The sequence below is a fragment of the Coptis chinensis genome, chromosome 1 (assembly GCF_015680905.1).
Source record: "Coptis chinensis isolate HL-2020 chromosome 1, ASM1568090v1, whole genome shotgun sequence".
Taxonomy (NCBI): Eukaryota; Viridiplantae; Streptophyta; class Magnoliopsida; order Ranunculales; family Ranunculaceae; genus Coptis; species Coptis chinensis.
The window spans coordinates 20,921,087-20,941,358 of NC_141456.1; the positions used below are offsets into that span (position 1 = coordinate 20,921,087).

Consider the following 20,272-nt stretch of genomic DNA (forward strand, 5'->3'; position numbering starts at 1 on the left):
ACCCTAGAAGGTGCTTCCTTGTCGAGTGTTTTAGTTCATTACTCATTTTTTAAGCACTGCCTCAAAAGATCAAATTACTCAAGGGGAAGAGAATTATAATGTTATTACGTTATTCAATAAGCGACAATGTTAAACGAATAACATTAGGCAGATTCAATAAGCGACAATGTTGAATAACATTAGGCAGATTCAATAAGCGACAATGTTATAAGCTGGACGTCAATGATAACATGATTTAACACTTAAAAGACCACCACCACCACAAACAACAATTATCATCAAAGATATATAGACCCACTCGTCTCAATTAATTACGATCCCCAGTCTCATTTAGATGCTTGTAAGACTCCCTTTCTGTATCATCTCCTGGGCCAGTCGGCCATAAAGACTTTTTCTACTCTACAAAGAAAACATGCACAAGAAACAAATATTATTAGCAAAAGAAGACAGGAGCTAGAAGAGAAGCTATTTATGTAATATGAGCTGATAGGTGTTGTCTCTATCATATTTAAGAAGGTTTGAACCAAATTCAACCTTGGATCTCTCATTTCTCAATTATTTGGCGCTGCACATCTTTCATTTGTTCACATTATTATAAAAAACAGCCCACCAAGAACTAGAAGTAGCTTGAGAGATCCCAAGATGGAGAAGAATAGTGAGAAAGTTCATGATGTGGAGCAAGTAGTAGAGAAGCCAAAGCTTAATCATAGAGGTGTTAAAGTCATGCCCTTCATCATAGGTAAACTATGTAGCTAAGCTACACATACAAAAGTTGTTTTTATGCTTTGCCTATTTTTCGTACAATTTTAATACTAGTGTAAGTGACACTTGAGAAGTGATGCAGGGAATGAGACATTCGAGAAACTTGGAACAATTGGTACTTCATCAAACTTGGTGGTGTATCTCACTACTGTGTTCAACATGAAGAGTGTAACAGCCACAACACTTCTAAATGTCTTCCAAGGAACCACCAATTTTGCACCTCTTCTAGGTGCTTTTCTCTCTGATGCTTACTTTGGTCGATACAAAACTCTGGGTTTTGCTTCCATCTCCTCTCTCACGGTACTCACTCCCTTATCGATCAAATTCATTCATCTTTATATATGTTTTACATTCTTTGCGTTGTCATAATAATAACCCTTAATCGTTATGAAATGGTATAGATAATAATAACAACAAATCTTGCTGGCGGATTCGGATTTATAGTTACTTTTGAGTTAATTATTTGATCATATTTTTTAAGCAGAAAAGCAACTATAAATCCATGAGACCATGACTTTTTTTACTAGATTCACAAATAAATTAGCACACACTGCAGATTTTGGTAAAAATTTGACCATATTTTTTTCCAACGCACCTATCTTTTTCTAGAGATAAGTTTGGGGTCTAAAAGTGGAGAGCTTATTTCCACAGACAGAGTGACAGACTACGAGTCTACGACCACTGTTAAGACTTATAAGTGGAATTGAATCTTGTCCAAGCGAGTTTTAACTTTTTGAGTTAGTGAGTGCGTAGATACGGACATACCGTGTGGAGTTGTGGACCAGAGCTTCTCCTTAGGGCATCTCCAATGGGGGGTGTAAAATTACACCTCCACCTAGGCTCCACGTAGGTGCCATTAGGATTTTACACCTCTAATTGTATAGTATTGTATAGCTTATAAATATCCACACTCTATACTCTCCAATGGAAGAGTGTAAAAAAAATAGATTTTAAACTCGGACGTCACTCCAAGTGACGTCCCCCCTTTAATTAAAGCTGGGACGCCACTTGGAGTGACGTCCGAATTAAAAAATTACTTTAGAATTAGAAAGGGACGTTACTCCAAGTGACGTCCGAAAATTATTTCACTCAGACGTCAGTTCGAGTGTCACCCGGGTTTTTAATTAACTAATAGCGAGAGGGGGAATTCCTAACCCTCTCTATTAGGGCATCTCCAATGGGGGGTGTAAACCTTATAGAGTGGAAATTTTACACCTCAAATATAAAAAAACTCTCTCCAATGGGGGTGCTAAACCGTAGGTAATAGTGTATTAGCTAATAGAGAAGGTGGGGATCGGAATTCCTCCTCTCGCTATTAGTTAATAAAAAGCCCGGACGTCACTTAAAATAACGTCTGTTTAACTTAAAAACTCGGGCGTCACTTCAACACACGTTTGAAGCTTTATTTTTTAACTCGGACGTCACTCCAGTGGCGCCCCAGTTTAAATTAAAGAGGGACGTCACTTGGAGTGACGTCCGAGTTTAAAATCTATTTTTTTTACACTCTTCCATTGGAGAGTATAGAGTGTGGATATTTATGAGTTGTACAATATTATACAATTAGAGGTGTAAAATCCTAATGGCACCTACGTGGAGCCTAGGTGGAGGTGTAATTTTACACCCCCCATTGGAGATGCCCTTAGCTAATACACTATTACCTATGGTATAGCACTCCCATTGGAGAGAGTTTTTTTATATTTGGAGTGTAAAATTTCCACTCTATACGGTTTACACCCCCCATTGGAGATGCCCTTATAAAAACCCTGATAACTTTTGTTCTTAAGAAATTTGAGATGCGTTGAGAGAAAACACCGACAAATATTAGATTTTAACCAAATTATCACAACAAAAACTTCATATTAGAATGTAAAAGTTTTAAAAAGTAACAATGAATCAAGAAGTAAAACAGGAAAGTAGGGCCTCTTAAATATTTTATCATGATATGAAAATATAAGTGCAAATAAAAGCAACATTCAAAAATCAAAATCACAATTAGCTTTAGGTAGTTATAATGATTTCTATAATGCTTTGTTTCCAATCAAATTAAGCTCACTATCGTTTCATGAGAAACTTTAAATCAATGATTTTATCAAAATAAGAATTCCGCAAAGGAAACTAATTAAGGTGACACAAACCTTATAGGATATACTGCGATTAACTTTCAATACTTAAAACTTATTACTATTTGTAAAATTTCTTTGATAGTTTAGAAAAAAATTACTTTAAAGACAGCTAAATTTTCTAAAATTTTATGACTGTAGGAGAAGGTCAGATGATATATGGCTCTACAATGATTTTAAACACAAATGGAAAGAGACTTAGTTCAGCATTTAGCTACTGAAAACAGAATCACCTGAACTTGCTGGACAACTTCTTGCTGATTAGAATCAACCAGTATTTGAATCTGGGTGTCCTTCATAATGTTAGAGAAAACTACACAACAATGTTTACAACAATGGGCAGTAAGAAGATAATCATAACATTTCCAACTTAAAAATTTACCTCAAAACTTAAGTGTAGGAAGAAATCCTACATAGTTAATTGATACACAAATCTTGGGACACCAATATAACCACATATTTCTCAAAGTCGTGCATCTAGACCCTTTAAAACCACAAGTTTCCCTGTAACCTATAGTGACAAAGGCAATGTTGAAAATACATAAAACTAAATCTTCACCTTCTATCTATTAAACATGGAGCCTCGGGATAGGAATTGCCAACCTCTGTGGCAAGAGTGCTTATGGTTGTATCGAGCGCCAAGAATAGGGGACCAAGTGAAATCACCAAAAAGAGAACAAAAAATGTTCTGATTTCACTTGCATCTACTAATATATAATTCATGCAGCAAATAAAGAGTATGGAAATTGATGGAAGAATGAACTTTCATCTCACAACATACCAATTTCCTCACCTTCATGAGCAGCAATTTCTGAAGGTACATACACAAAGACCTTCTGACTCTTCTGAGTAGCATTCTGTAGCCATCACCAATATATTAGTTCAGCTCCCAACACATTTGTCGATAAAAAGTAACTTCTTTCTTAAATAGTAAAGTTCAAATTTTCTTATATATATATATATATATATATAGTAATTCTCTTAAAAAGTAGCTACTTAAGTTAATTTAAAATAAGTACGTAAGTAAAATTTCACTTAGAAAATGGATTCAACTCTAATTTTTTGTGGATATGATATACTTAACATTAAGATCATCTTCACAAAATTTCAACTCATTTGGAAATCTCTAACATTGGCAAAAAATGATTGCAAAAACTTGACATTTCTGGACCATTAGATTTCTTTTTAAAGATAACAACAATTTTTATCTATATTAGAGGTTTCCAAATGCGTCGAAATTTTGCAGAGATAATCTTTATGATGAGTGCTTCATAACCACAAAATATTAGGGTTGAATTCATTTTCTAGCTGAAGTTTTACTTATGTATTTCTTTTTAAGTTAACTTAAGTAGCTACTTTTTAGAGAATGACTGTATATATATATATATATATATATATATATATATATATATATATATATATATATATATATATTTAAATAAAAAGGACCTTAAATAAGGACTTTAAATAAGTACCAAATCTAAAATACCCACAACTTCACCTACAAAATGATTTAAAACCTAATCTTTTGTGCATATGATCTACTAAATATAAAAAACATCTCTACAAAAATTCAATTTGTTTGACAATTTTTAATATTGGCAAAATATAATTACAAAAACTAGACATTTATGAACTATTAGATATTTTTTCAAAAGTGGACAACAATTTTTATCTAAGTTAGAGGATATCAAACGAGTTGAATTTTTGTAGAGATGTTCTTTATGGTTAGTAGATCATATGTACAAAAGATTAGGTTTTAAATAATTTTGTAGGTGAAGTTATGGGTGTTTTAGATTTGGTACTTATTTAAGGTCCTTTTTATATATATATATATATATATATATATATATATATATATATATGTTAGCGTTCCTATGTCTCCGTAAAGGTATAACATTGATTCTATCGATGTGGAATCAACTAATTCTACTAAAAACACGTACTTTTTTCTTTATGAAGCAACTCTGTTTGTGAATACCCGACCCTAATAAAAAATCACAAATTTAACCAATCCCTACATTAAAAACCAATCAAATTTTTTTTTAACAACCCCCAATATCAAAAACAAAAATTCATCAACACCCAAAGCAAGAAACAACTTCCACATACCAAACTCTCCTCAAAGTCAAGATTTGCAGGATGCCCGGCCAACATCAAGGGGCGCCGGAAAAACATCAACATGGTCCCCTCTCCACACCCAGCAGCCATATCCATATGCAACCATCTACAAGCATATAATGAGTGAAATACTTAAACGTTCATCTTAGAGTAAGCAATCAACTAAGAATTGGGGTTTTGTTTCTCTTTTGGGTTAATGTTTGAGAGAGATAAACCTATTTTTGTGAGGGAGAGAAACCAACTTTAAGGACATATATAACTCACATTTGTTTTGAGGCATTGTACTCACTTCTCTCGATAACAACTCCGCACTTAGACCTTTTCCAACACAAATATGGTATGCTACCACCACTACAACAGATGAGTCTTTTTGCGACGTTTATAAGCGTAGCAATAGAAACCCAAAGCGTTGCAAAAGATCATTAGCAACGGTTTATAAAGCGTCGATGTGTCGTTGCAATTGATGTCGACGAAGATGATAACCAACGACGAAGCAAAGCGTAGCAAAAAGCATATGCTTCAACTACGGATTTAAGCGTTGCTAATGTTCTATTATTTTCTTTTCTTATTTTGATGATTTGTATTAAATAATTTTTTCCGACGCTTTTAAGGGTTGCAAAAGGTTCTATATATGCAACGTTTTCGTAACCGTTGTTAATTGTCTATTTTGGCTACGGTTTACAAGAGTTGGTGATGGGTTCCTATTTGCTACGCTTTAGTACCGTTGGTGAATAACTATTTTTTGTACTATTTGCATACGCTGATATTATTCTTTAGATAGTATTAGCAACACTTGTAAGGGTTGTAAAAGGACCATTTGCATGTATAATGGTTTACGTATTTACAACGCTAGCAATTACACTTTTATATTTGCAACCATTTGCATGTGTTGGAGAAGATCTTTTCTCCTATCAGGGATATGCCTAAAGAAAACTTTACATACTCAAAAACATTTAACTAACAAAATATTTAATTTCATAAGCTCCAAATGTAGAAAAGTGTCACAATATCCAAAATAATTTCCACAGAGCCTCGCTAGTATGTTTACAATAATCACATATCCTTCCTAAGCTTGCAAAAAAAAATATCATTCAAAATTCTGGGGCTAAATATTGCATTTATAATCGTCTTCGATCCTTTTCAACCCTAACAGTCCATCTTTGCAAAGTACTCACGAAGTTGAACCATTCTGCAATTCCAAAAAAGAAAATTAGTTATATATGAGGGCGCCAAGAAATGGCAAGTAGAGTTTAAGTGACAAAATATACGCTTAAAAATGATTTTCAATTCCACACAACTAATAACTAATACCCAATATTCCATTTAGTCATTTCGAGAAAAACTCGCTACGAACCTGTGTTGATTTCTAACTATGAAACTAGCTTCCAAAGTTTGTATGGTTCCAATTAATATTTCTAGAATGGTGCAAAATATACCCAACCACCAATTATCAAAAAAAAAAAGTCCTAGGCCACTGCAGACCATTCTTTCTTGAGTTCTCTGACACGCCATTCGCTAAGTATGTATATTACTTCCTTCAAAAGCCAAAAAACAGCACCACACCATCCACACAATTATCTTTTAGTCCTATGTACTTACACATTAATCAAGCATATACAACTCGTTACTCACTCACCACCACGGACCACTTTATCTCACATAAAGGTTCCTGATTTAATCACTTCAACTCAATGTTATAAAGAAACATGTCAGACACTATTCAATGGAGACTTCAACGTCTCAACTCATCAAACCAAAAATTAGGTTGAAGCAATATAAGAAATTAAGTATAGAGTGGGTGTTACTCTACAAAAGAAGAACTAAAGTAAAGAGCACTATTACCTAGTAAGAATGTTGGAGGTCATATATATTAAAAAGCATGGCACACATGAAATGTTTTTCCCAAGCATTTCAAAGTTTCCAACTAGTAATGCTAGAACTGCTAAGGAACTATTGCAACAACCATATTGCACTTGAGAAAAAGAGCATATTAAAATTTTATATGTCGAGGCTTAGCACCAGGTAAACTCTTGAACTTTGTCTATACTTTTACGTATAACTCTGTGAGTTTGTGTCTTCATGAATTGCTTGAGGCTAGGATCACATTGGTAACATTTCTAAAGATATAGAGCAGGATCACATTGCTTGAGGCTAGTCTTTCTTTTATCTTATTCTGACAATTAACAATAAGAGCAACTTAGTGGAGTGTATTACCTAGTCTAGTTCGATCAGAAAAAGAAGAATAAGTGAAGTACCAAAGAAAAAAGGGCGACCGTCCATTGAACTACCAAAGAAAAAAGGGTAACCAATGTGATCATGACATTGTAGATTCTTGCGATGGGACGGATGCGACTTCCCTCATAAGTAATGGGTGGCATAGCCTGTTGCGTATATACCTTTTTTTTATCCATTCTTTCTTTAGTCTTTAGGGAGCAAACTACGGATGCTGACTACACTACATGAGAAGAAGATACCCGGGGGCTGAAGACTTGTTAGGTGTAGTGACTTAGATAGAATTCCGTACCATCACAGTGGAATGTAGTTTCGTCGTGGATTACGCGTTTGCTCTTGGCCTTTAACGGAACTAACATCTAAGAGCCTACGTTTATGGGTTGTTCTCGCCCCCGGGCGACTTTTTCTGCGTTGGGACCGAGAGAAAGAAAGGACGGGGTGGCGACCATGCATGGCACTTCTTCAACCCGGCTCGGAGGGACGGTTGAACGGCGACTCATGAATGATGCCGGGTCGGATGAGCCAATACTTTCGAATGCATTCGGGTCCGTTTTTGAGCAAGAATCACAGCGTTACCTTTACCTTTACCATGATAAGGACTCCAAGTTCTTATGGCAGAGCACCAAGAGATTTATCATCAATATGATGATGGGAATGGAAACTAGAAGCACGCACCGGGTCTTCATGGTCCGAGATAATACTTACATTAGTAAATGAAGAACGTAAGCATGAGACTTTTTGGTAGTACCGGTGAACCGGATGGCCGTGGCGATGGAATCGGGATGGAAGACTTCGTAGTATCTCTCTAGATCCGGCAAAAGCGAAAAGACCCCTTACGTAATTGAATAAGGGTGATCACCGAGCCCCACCTCGATTTCGCAGGCGGCCTCGTGGGTGCAAGCTGGAGCTGCCATAGCTTATGGCTAGAGCAATGGGAGGGGGGCCCTACAGAGAGACGAAGAATAACGAGCATTCCGCTTGGCGGGCGGCAAGAGCAGCAGCAAGTGCTTGGTAGGCCAACAGCCCGATGAACAGGTGGGGCACTTTCGACAAAAGGGGGCACACTACACCGAAAGCAAGTATGAGAAATTGGCCCCGCTCTGCTTTCTTAAAAGCTAGGACCACTACGGGGAGGTCAAACCAAGGACCTATGGAAGTCGGGCTCGCCCCCGGTCAATATTGGATTAAACAATAGGGGTCGTAGAAGATCGACCTCTCTTTTTATTGATTCAATACAATAGGGGAAAAGATCGTACTATTCCCTACCGGAGACAATAGACACTCTCAATGGATCCTCGCGACCGGGCGGACCTCTCTTCCGTCGTCTTTTCGTGGCGGAACAGAACAACAGGGAAAGACCCGACCGACCTGGCCAGGGCACGAGGGCGAGCCATATGAGAGTGAGTCGAAAAAGGCTGGAGTTTCCGAATTTAAGTTTCATGTAGTTCCGTCAGGTCTTGATCAGAGCCTCTCGATCTTTTTTGTATAAGGTAAGGGGGAAGGAGTCTAAATCAATGGAAATTAATGAACCATCATTGATGGACGTTGCACATGCACGATCAATTAAGGTCCGGCGCTAATAGAAGTTGCTTACTCTCCTAGTAGCGAAGGATAAGGGCAGGGTTTTTTTCGTAGTAATAGTGGGTGCGTCTCATGAGATCTATGCCGCCGTCGGAATCAAACGAAGGTCGAAGGACCCTTCAATTCATTAAAGGGCATAGATCAATCTACGCCTATTTGTTCGGTCAATCACCAAAGGTAAGGTCCTTAAGGCTTAAGTAGTACGTAGAAGAACTTGATAAAGTTCAGTATCATGTGACATTCCAATGCATGTGACTCTCAACATTACACCTCAATATACTTTCATAGCGTAGACAAAGATAAAGATCACCACACTTGTATGTAAATTCATACCACATAAAAACGGGCCCCAATGTGCGCCATGAGAAACTCCAATTTAGCTTCAGAAGCCGTTTTCCAATTCTATAGCTCCTCAACCCTACCCTCATTTTCGTGCAAGCGAGTTGTGAGCTCTTGCACTTGTCTCTCATACTCCTCAGCCTGTCTCTCAGCCGCCTCAGCTCTCCTCCTAAGGTCTTCAACCTCTGGATTATTGTAACTAGAGGATGATAGTGGATCCATGCCGTGTCCAAGACCCATGACATAACCAGGTTTTGTACCTAAGACTTTGTCAGCAATTTCATCCTCAGTCATAGGGGTAGAGCCTTCTTGTAGGGATCGAAGTCGCAAGATCTCCAAAGATTTTATCCTATGATTTGAAATATGGCACAAGTATTAAATGAATATGCTCTTCATAAAACTAGAATTGCACACAAATAAGAAAAACCGAACTTGGTCATTACATAATTTTCTTGAGCCACAGGGCTAGCTAGACCATCCTTTGCCTGGGTTATAGTACATCATGCGATAAAATTCAATCCTTCCGGGCTCTTGTTGAGTCTCTGCATTAACCTACAAGCTTAGAAAGATACATCAATATGTTGATACAAAATCTTGAAGTAGAAAAAGTAACAAATGAAAAGAAGGCTACTAAAAAATAATAAATGATTTATACTACCTTATCTGCTCGGTGATTTAGAAAGGACCTCGAACCACCACGGTGATTAATCATCTTCTGCCCACGATTTGCCTTGTTTTTTGTGCTGAGTTTCTACCACATTGAACAAAATCAATTTGAATTCAAAAGGTGTTCGCATCCAAAACTAGCTAAACAAAACTCAACCAAACAAGCCAAAGGGTTCAAACAGACCAACAAATCATACAAAGTATTTATAAGCTTATCCCATTATCACGTGTTAGCCATATCCAAAACTAGCTAAACAAAACTCAACCAAACAAGCCAAAGGGTTCAAACATACCAACAAATCATATAAAGTATTTATAAGCTTATCCCATTATCACGTGTTAGCCATATAGATGATACTATCAGACGTTATCAAGTTTGATGGTGCTAAGAATATAATAATCCTAGATCAATTAACATTCATGAGTTTGTCGCAAAAAGAATGCTCAATCTTATTGTAAACATGGTAAAAAAGAAGAAAAAAAATTATAAAGTGAACCAAACTTAAGTTCATAATCAAATACTTAGATTACTTCTACACTTGCAAAATGGACAAAAAAAGTAGCAATGTCAAATTACAAATCTAGTTTTTGTCCACCAATTTAAACAATATTTTAAAAGAAAACACTAACATTCACTTCTTATTATTGCTATATATTCCAATTTATCGATACTATATGCACATACAATTATACACTCAAAAAAGGTTGTCAATAAAGTATGCACTAAATTTCCTGATTAAGTGCCTATAATTTTTCTATAATACAAGCCTGAACCCAACTATAATTACACTAAGAATTATAGAAAATTTAGTCAAAATCATAAATGCAATTATTTAAACTTTTCAAATTTTCAACACCTAGTCATGTTAGCTAAACAAGAGAACTAAAAAGCATGGGCCGAATAGATGCAAAGCTACCATCTCAAAGTGCTTCATGTGAGAATGAGCAATCTTAGTATTCTAAATTTGTATCTTAAAGCTCATCTAGAATAGTATTTACAATTTGTATCTTAAAGCTCATCTTGAATGCTATGTCTTATAGGTGAAGGCTCAATTTGTATCAAATATTTGAAACCTGATACATAATGGGCGCATAAGAAAAGGTATATATTACTAATTTAATGAAAATATCTTGTAGCCCCTTTGACATATATCAAAGAGACTAAATTTATAAAATTGAACACTTAAAGTAACAAACGAAGAATACAAGACGATGATCCATATTTCAAAGCTTAAACAATTTAAGTTTATTTGCAATCTAGTTGGATCACCTACTTGAACTTTTTTTTTTCTATAAAGAATCTCTTAGTTGAACCATTTGTAGTATATAGTACGCAAGTTATACAAAGACCCAAGTCGAGTACCCGCGAGACCATTTCATCACCCCAATGAGTATATTTTTTTTTCTTCTTTTATATTCTAGTATCTAATCCAGTTCTAAAATAAGGGTGTAAGGGACACATGAACAGGAAAGAGGGCATGCATATTCAATTAGAACAAACACAGAGTTGGAAAAGATATTGGGCATTCTAATGACCAAACCAGCACACTGCAGATCGATCAATCGGTTAGCGCTAGCGTGTCCCTACGATCAGGGTGAGGAGAAGTTTCATTGCTTACTTTTTCAAGTTAATAAGTAGAATTCACCATTATTGCATGCAAAATAGACAAGGCGATAGGTGCCTGGCCATCAACTCATTCTTGTAAGAGACGCCGAGAGATACAACTTCAGGTTCTTCTGCGACCTCGAAAGAATCATAACGAAATGGATCCTAAAAGGACTAATGTTATGGTACGGATTTCTTTTTTCTTGTAGGCCCGCTAAGCTAAGGTCACTGCGACCGCATAACCATTCCGACGAGAAAGACTACTAAACAACGAGCTTCGCTGAGCCCTCCACTCAGTAGGTACTGTATAACTATTACCCATACCAAGATAGAGATGGACTCCTGGACGAAGGATCTCCTCTTCTGCTGATAGAGCCAAAAACTTCGGGGATTACGTCCTCGCTCTAAGATGTAGGCAAGTAAACTAGCTAGCACCTCTTTTATCATAGGCATTTTGGTCAGCAGGCTACTATTTCAGATCAATTCCTGGAGTCATGCCAACAAAGCCAAATGGGTGCCACAACCCCTTTAGTAGTTGATCTTGCCATTGCTATTGATACAGATTTGGGCGGAGCAAGCAGATCAAGGGATGCCTCAAGACGGGTAAACCAATTCTATGGCCAAAGATCTGTATAGAAACCTTGTTCTGGGACTTCCCGTGGAAAAAGATACCTGAGAAGTAATAAACTCGCGGTTAGAGAGCCACGTTCCTCTCTGTATTTTAGCGCATCTCCTCTTTTGAGGGCTTTCCTCTTATGAGGATTCACAGTTTGAGTAAATAGGTAACCTAAGTCCAGTCTGATCTAAGGGAAGCAGTCCCAAGTAAGTAGCGAGTACACTACTCTGAGAGCCCAGAAAGCCAGATTCTTCCCTTATCAATGTTTAAGATGCCTGGTTGTGCCAATTTCCCTAGTTGACAATATTCCTTTTTTTTATGTCTGGCTGCAAAAGGAAGAGGTTAGTTCACAACTCTGAAAGCCGAAGACGAAGGGAGGAAGGCAGCAGCAGGAAAGGAAGAGATTTAGGCAACTTCAGAGTCTTAATTGACTTACCAGACTCTAAAGGAAAGGTACCACTTATTTGGAAACTAGAAACTTGCCGGTTTCCAAGCGCAACTCGATGCTACTTTAACACAAGGGCCGCGGTGTCTATGAAAAAAAGAAAGAAATTTCATTTCTAGAGTGAGATTCGTGTGCTTGATGAAATAGCTAGGGTAACAACGGTTATTGCTAAGACTGGTTTTTATCTTCCGCACCTCCCTTTGAGGGGATTTGCCCTTCAAACAAGCCTATGAATGCCATCAATGCCATTCGAGGTGATAAGTTAAATGTTAAATCGAAACTTTCATTTTCTCGGGATTTTAGGCTGCAAGTCCATTTCCGCTCGTAGATGGGATCTCAAATCGGCCTTTTTGCGTTTTACCAGGATTTTTGGATGAAAGTCAATTTCCTTTCCTAAGTGACAGTTCAATCGTGCCATTGTTTCATTTTCCCCGTATTTTTTATTAAAAACCAAATTCCTTTCATAGAGCTGGTGGCAAATTGGTAACAATTCAAGAAAGCTGGGATTTTTTATGAAAACCCTAATTCCTTTCATAGAGCTGATGGAAAACTTGAAACAATTCAAGAAAGCCGGGATTTTTGATGAAAAAGAGAGCTTTTTTAAGCATTCACAAACTAGAGTGCACTACTCTCTAGTAAGTCAGCTAAGCCAGGGTCTAAGAAAAATAGAGTCTTAGTTCGCATCTCTAGCCCATTTCTCCTTAGTTTCAAAAGCTTCAATTGTTTTATATGCTCTTGCCCTATCAATGTAAAGTTAAGGGTGCATGAACTCAAGTTAATCACCGCACTACATTTTTTTTTTCTAATGATAACAATTGTTCAAAAGCCATATATCTCATAATTTATGAGCTCAACTTTTATATTATTTACTTTTTATCTAAAAGTAAGTAGGTATTTTGAAAATATTGAAGAAATTCAGGTGTGAAGGTTTTGAAAAATGCCGCAAATTATTATTATTTTCACTCAAGCTTGATGGCGCTAAGAAAATAATAATTCCAGGTCAATTAATAATTCAAGAGATTGTCCCAGATCATGGCAAAGAAGAAGAAAAAAAATACAGAGTGGACCAAACTTAAGTTCATAATCAAATACTTATACTACTTCTACACTTGCAAAGCGGACAAAAAAAAAATAGCCTTGCCAAATTACATCTCTAGTTTTTGCCCACCAAATTATAGACTGTACCCTTCAAGACATGTTTCCTGAGTTGTGCCTTTATAACATATTTAACTAAAAGGGTCATATATCGACCAAGATTTATTGTGCTTCTAGATATCGACCAAATTTATTCTTTTTTTTAACTAAGTGAGCAAGAGTTTGTATTAATATTCAAACAAAGAATCTACCCAATTTTTTTTTATAGAGTGAAGTGAATACAACTTCAAGTCTAATCTCAAAAAAATGCATTGGTCAACTAAATTCGGTTTTGATAGTAATAGTGAACCCCCTACATGCACTTAATCAAATAACACATTCACAAATTTCAGACAATGTTAAGTATCTAGCAATGGATTCTACAACACAATTCATTTCAACAGTACAACGATATTTCTGTAAGAATAGTCAAGAGCACATCAAACAAGATAACCCAAAAAATAAATTCTAGCGTGATTAGAACAAAAACCCCAAAAGTACCTTAGCTTTTCCGCTAAAGAACTGTTTCAGCGAATTTTTCGGTTGCAACAAAGCATTAGCTTTTCTACCTAAAGTATCTAAACAAAGTAGAATTCAGTAGACAAAGAGAGCAATTGAAGTATAAACTTGAAAGTTTTGATTTTTAGAGTATTGAAGAAAAAAAAAACCCAAAATTAACCAAACCCCATCTAAACAAACTCCATTAAAACAAACCCCACATTATAGCAAAATGAAGCAAACAATTCACATTAGAAAGGTCTAAATTTTCACTACCCTTCATAGATCATACAACCAACACTAAGAGAGCAAAAAAAAATAAAAAATTTAAACACCCCAAACCCCAAAACTGAAAACACTCGAAGCATAATTTGCACTATAGCAAAACCCCAGTAGTCATAATTTGCACTATAACAAAACCCAAAATTAGTAACAATTGAAGTCATAATCAAATAATTAAAATACCTGCCAACAGGAATTCCGAGATAAAAACTTAAGAAATTTTGAGATACCTGAGCAACAATATGGAAATATGGAAACAAGGTTAAAAAAGTATGTCCTATAAATAGTAAGAGAATCTAAATTGTAAAGTGATTTTGTCATGACTCAGCAGTTTGAGCCGTGTAGAGAACGAGACAAAAAAAAGAGGCATATATATTCGAGCACACATATAAGTTCTCAATTGGAGAGAGAGAGAGAGGAGAGATGTATATAGAGCGAGAGAGAGAGAGAGACTTACTGGTGGTGTAGACAGACTGGAAATCGCAAGTTGCAACCTTTTTTTTTTGCTTTTGGTTTTTGTAGTGGCGGTGTGAGACAAACTGATGAAGTTTTGGTTTTGTGTTGTTTTATTTTTCAACTTTCCTGGACACATAAGCCCGCGAAATATCTGAAAAATTGGGCGCATTTAGTGAAAAGTTAGCGGCCAAATAACTAAAATGGGGTTCAAACAAACACGACAAGCGACGTATACAAAAGCGTGACCGATGTTATAGAAAGCGTAGCCAATGTTATATCTGTTGCTACTCTTTATAGCGTTGCTGATAAATATTATCATTATCGACGCTTAAAAACGTAGCTATTGAACTTTAACAAAATATAAACTATTTTTTTTAGAAAATAAAACATGGAATATCTTTACCAACTGTTAAAAGCGTAGCAATTAGTGCCCCACAATGTACACTACCAAAATTTATTTGCTACCCTTAAAAGCGTTGCATATGCTGTAAATCAGCAATAGTTTGAAAGCATCGGTAATAATATGGTCGCAAAAGGTCCCATCTCTTGTAGTGCACGAATCTTAACTACATTGTTGAACATTGCCTTAACAATACAAAGACACTCAGTTAGACCCAACTCCATAGACTCTAAGTAATCGATATAGCTCCAAGTACTTCTAAAACTTGACAAAAGTTATTATCTCTTACCATTGCAGACGGAGCAGTCTCTTCCTCGGGTTTCAAATACCCAAAATCAAGATTTTGGTTGGACACTTCCTGCATCAAACTAAACCAAATACATTACAAAACCCCCCCATACATTCAAGAAAGAAAAATTCTAGAAAATAATTTATTTATGGAGTCACTGCACAACAAACGTATCACCTGCACTATAAAACGCACAGTTAATATATTACTTTGTTGAAGTGGAAGTACTTGGTAGCAATACTATAGTTCTTTTCACTTTCCTTTCATATTATTACATATATGCTAAAGGTATTATGTTTCTGAAAAAGGTGAAAAGGTATCAATAATGCTATAATATTTTTGATACCTGGAATGTTTTTGTTCAAAATCTTTAAGAACTTACGTTAAGAATATATTCACTGGTATCTGTTATTTGACCTGCATAGATAAAAAAACTGGATAAAAAAGCAAACTTGTATACTGGAATTGATGGTCTATTTAGATGATAAAAATATAGCACGCATTTAAAAAATTTAGGATCTGTTTTCTAATCACCAAAACAGGTATAATTTTCAATTTAAACCGGCGGAATCCATGATCAATATTAGAGCTTCTTAGGAGTAGAAACTCTACAAGTAGACACACTATCAAGAATAGAAAGAGAGGAGAGTGCAACTAACTTAGTTGTGAATACATCAAAATAAGTTTTCTTCAATAATCTCAAATTATTGTGCTCAGTCCAATTCAATAGTGATTCACAAACCATTACTTTTATTACTACGAACCTAAAGTTGTTGCAAATGTTGTGAAAGATCACCATCACCAGACCTACATAAAAGTGACTATGTGAGACATTCTAACAAATGCTTAGACCAATTATATTCAACACAAACCATAACGATTTATTATTAAAAATTACAAATTTGAAACAAAGAATTGGTTTGTTCTTGGTAAAGTAATCAAAGAGAAAAACTTAACATTTAGATTTGAGTGCCAGTATGGCACTAATAATCCATCGAACTTAATGGAGTAAATAATAATTATTTCTTAAGAGTAATGTAGAAAACTAGAATAATATTGATGATAGAAAAAGTTAAGTGATTACACAGGATCACTCTCCTTAAATAATGAGAGAACACATACTTAGACTACTACCTACTCAATGTGGGAATAAACCACGTATTATAACGTACTTATATATATCTCAACACTCCCCCTCAAGTCGAAATATACTAACTGTGTATATTTCAGACTTGCAATTACAATACCAACCCCAAAGAAATACTCTCCCTTAAGCAAATACAAAGATAAGAGTTAGATAGATTCTCCATCTCCAAGCTCCAGCCGCAAGCGAAATCTATGAACGAGCACCTGGTAAAAACAACAATAAAGGCTACATGCACTTTATGCCTCGGTAGCTCTACAAATAAATGCCCTCAACTAGAGGTAGCTCCACAAACAAATGCACCTCAACTAGAGGTAGCTCAAGAACCAGGGCAACACACGGTGGAAAAGCTTGACCAATACGATGAAAAATTGCTGAGTTGGATCCAAGAATCAATAACAAAGACCAATCATAACATTAGGGGTGATGTATCCAAACAATTAGAAAGGCCTTCATCCAAAAGCCAAAAATAACAATCACATCTATAAGCACCTTATACCAAAACTTCAAACATCACTTGATAGATAATGCAGAACCAAATACTTCTAATACTCCCCCTCAAATCCAAAGACATATATCGCAAGTAATTCCCTATAAGCATCTTGTCACAACAAATAATGACAGCATAAAAAAAACAACGAATTACCTAAACAAGAGAGAGTAAAAATCTGTGAAACACCTGCGTACTCGGCACCACTACGACATAAAAAAGGGAATCAAACCCAGAAAAGCTGAACCATCAATGACAAGAGCATACAATAAGCTCCTCAATAAGAGGGCTAAAACAAAAAAGCCTGTGAAATACCAGAGAACTCGACACCACGACATAAAAGGGAGTCAAACCCTTACAAGCTAAGCTGAACCATAAAATGGGAGTCAAACCTTTGCAACGAAAGTGCTTATTAACCAACCAATAATCATCAGGGAGTCTCACCACATCGTACAATTTGAGAGGAGAGGAAGATCGCATAACAAACACACTTCCTTATGCAACTTTGTGGGATGCAACTAATTCATTTACGAATTCAGAACAGCGGAAATCAGAATTGGAATTGGATAAGCTGATCATGAACAAAATAACCAGTTCATAAACTTAACAATGATAAACACGAACAAAATAACCCAACACGCTAAGTCGCGAACTGGATAACCCCAAACATGAACTGGATAACCAAAACGTGAACTGGATAACCCAAAACTGGAGGATACGCAAATCAGTAAGAATTAGCTAGATTTCCATGGAATGAAATGAAAATTGAAGGGAGTAAAAAAGATAGCCGGAATCAGCAGAGTACTCGAAAAGCTTTCCTTCCTTTAGTAGAGAAAACAATCAAAGTGACATCAGCCTTGAAAAGTAGTACATTTTCTTTGATCATGATGATGATGATGAACTGAACTGAACTGAGATTGTTGGTACTAACATTCTAGTTTTTTTTTTCATTTGTTTTGCTTATGGTTTCAAATTCTTTGATTTTGTTTTGAGAAAAAAGGGCGCGCTGCTGAGGTGTTTTCTTGGGAGCATTTTCCACGCTCAATATTAATGGTCTTTGATGCATGCAGAGGAAACACGAAACACAAAGCACCATGACTCACATAGCAGCAAGCCTAGTGAACTTACAGAGTGTAATTTACCTATCTCCTGCAGGGAATGTTGGTACTAACACTTACAGCCGCATTCTCCAAACTGCATCCTCCACACTGTGGAACCAAAGACACTGGAAACTGCGTAGGACCTACACCATGGCAATTGGCATTCCTACTTAGTGGATTCGGGTTCTTAATAGTCGGTGCAGGTGGTATTAGGCCATGTAACTTGGCCTTTGGAGCTGATCAATTTAATCCTGAGACAGAATCTGGGAAAAAAGGAATTAACAGTTTCTTTAATTGGTATTATTTCACGTTCACGTTTGCAATGATGGTGTCCGTGACGCTTATTGTCTATGTACAGTCTAGCATCAACTGGGCTATTGGATTAGCTATTCCCACAATGCTAATGGTCTTGTCTTGTGCACTATACTTCATGGGTTCAAGAATGTATGTGAAGGTGAAACCAGAAGGCAGCCCGTTGATAAGCATCATACAAGTTTTTGTGGCAGCTTCAAAGAAAAAACGATTAAAACCATCTGAAAGCCCACAACAGTCCCTCTTTAATTTTCTCCCAGCCAATTCTATCAACTCCAAGCTAGCTTACACTGATCAATTCAGGTAGCGCTCGCACTATGTTCATATATATAGTGTAATGTACGAATGACAATTAAGATACAGTAAATTCAAGTTTATGACTCTAATCCTACATAATGACCCATCAGGTTCCTTGATAAGGCCGCAATCCTTACTCCAGAAGACGCTATTAATCCAGATGGTTCAGCTGTTGATCCATGGAGACTTTGTAGTATGCAACAAGTGGAAGAGGCGAAATGTGTAATGAGAGTGCTTCCAATATGGGCCTCTGGTATAATCTACTATACAGCAATAGTCCAACAAACTACATATGGAACTTTTCAAGCTCTTCAATCAGATAGGCGTCTCGGCAAGGGGAGTTTCGAGGTCCCTGCAGCATCTTACATTGTATTTACCATGCTTGCTCTGACCATTTGGATACCAGTCTATGACCGCATTATCGTTCCCTATCTCCGAAGAATCACAGGCAAAGAAGGTGGTATCACACTTCTTCAACGAATTGGTTTTGGTTTTGTCTTGGCAATAATCACCATGCTAGTTTCTGCTGTTGTCGAAGTGCGTAGGAGGAACTACGCTCTTACAAGACCAACACTTGGTATTGCAAACGGTGGGGGTGCCATTTCATCAATGTCAGGCTTTTGGCTTGCCATTCAACTCTCTCTAGCAGGTCTTTCTGAGGCATTTGGTATTATTGGACAGGTTGAGTTTTTTTACAAGCAGTTCCCTGAGAACATGAGAAGTATAGCTGGATCATTCTTCTTTTGTAGCAAGGCAGGAGCAAGTTATCTGAGTGGATTTTTGGTGACAATAGTTCATCGGTATACCGCCCACTCACCATCCGGAAACTGGTTACCAGACGATCTTAACGAAGGGAGGTTGGAGTACTTCTATTACATGTTTGCCGGGTTGGGCATACTCAATTTCGGATACTTCCTAATTTGTGCTAGGTGGTATAGATACAAGGGTAGTGGTGTTGTTGTCACCATTGAAATGACCAAGGATTCAAATCAAAATGGCAAGCATATTGTGTGAATCCAAGTTATTTCCGAAAATCAAAATGGCAAGCATACTGTGTGAATCCAAGTTATTTCCGAACTACATACCTATACATTGGAAGAGTGATTGACGCTGTTACCCATGGAAAAAAAAATACTCCAGTACTCAAATTGTAATTGTTCAAGGTGGCTAGGCTTAAGCTAGGCAATAATATTTCAGGCCGGGGTCTGGACCTGATAATATATTGATTTGGTCGCAATCACCTCTTTATCATAAAAAAATATATGAAAATGGCACTTAGAACCAGGCTCACAATTTTCACACGAAAAAAGGTTAGTTAGTGATGACCTCGATTACTAATTGCAATTAGGGATAACCCTCCATTTCCAATTATTTAGTTGAAC

The 20,272-nt window shown here is 36.5% G+C and overlaps 1 protein-coding gene and 1 long non-coding RNA gene across 3 annotated transcripts; one reads left to right on the forward strand and one right to left on the reverse strand.

The window, feature by feature from the left end:
• Positions 1-263: 263 nt before the first annotated feature.
• On the forward strand, positions 264-20,127 carry LOC147522818 (protein NRT1/ PTR FAMILY 2.11-like). 2 transcript variants are annotated; one of them, XM_086595124.1, is made up of 5 exons: positions 452-739; positions 845-1,062; positions 3,610-3,699; positions 18,337-18,896; positions 19,001-20,127. In XM_086595124.1, exons 1-5 carry the CDS (start codon positions 643-645, stop codon positions 19,902-19,904), a joined length of 1,869 nt encoding a protein of 622 aa, XP_086451250.1. In that variant the 5' UTR covers positions 452-642; the 3' UTR covers positions 19,905-20,127. The 2 variants fall into 2 exon arrangements, with proteins under 2 accessions (XP_086451257.1, XP_086451250.1); XM_086595131.1 differs by lacking the exon at positions 3,610-3,699 and having other exon boundaries at positions 264-739.
• On the reverse strand, positions 4,509-18,337 carry LOC147522819 (uncharacterized). The gene is made up of 2 exons (XR_015214827.1): positions 9,150-18,337; positions 4,509-6,192 (listed from the first exon to the last, which is right to left on the reverse strand). It is a non-coding gene; the product is annotated as an uncharacterized LOC147522819 (long non-coding RNA).
• Positions 20,128-20,272: the final 145 nt, after the last annotated feature.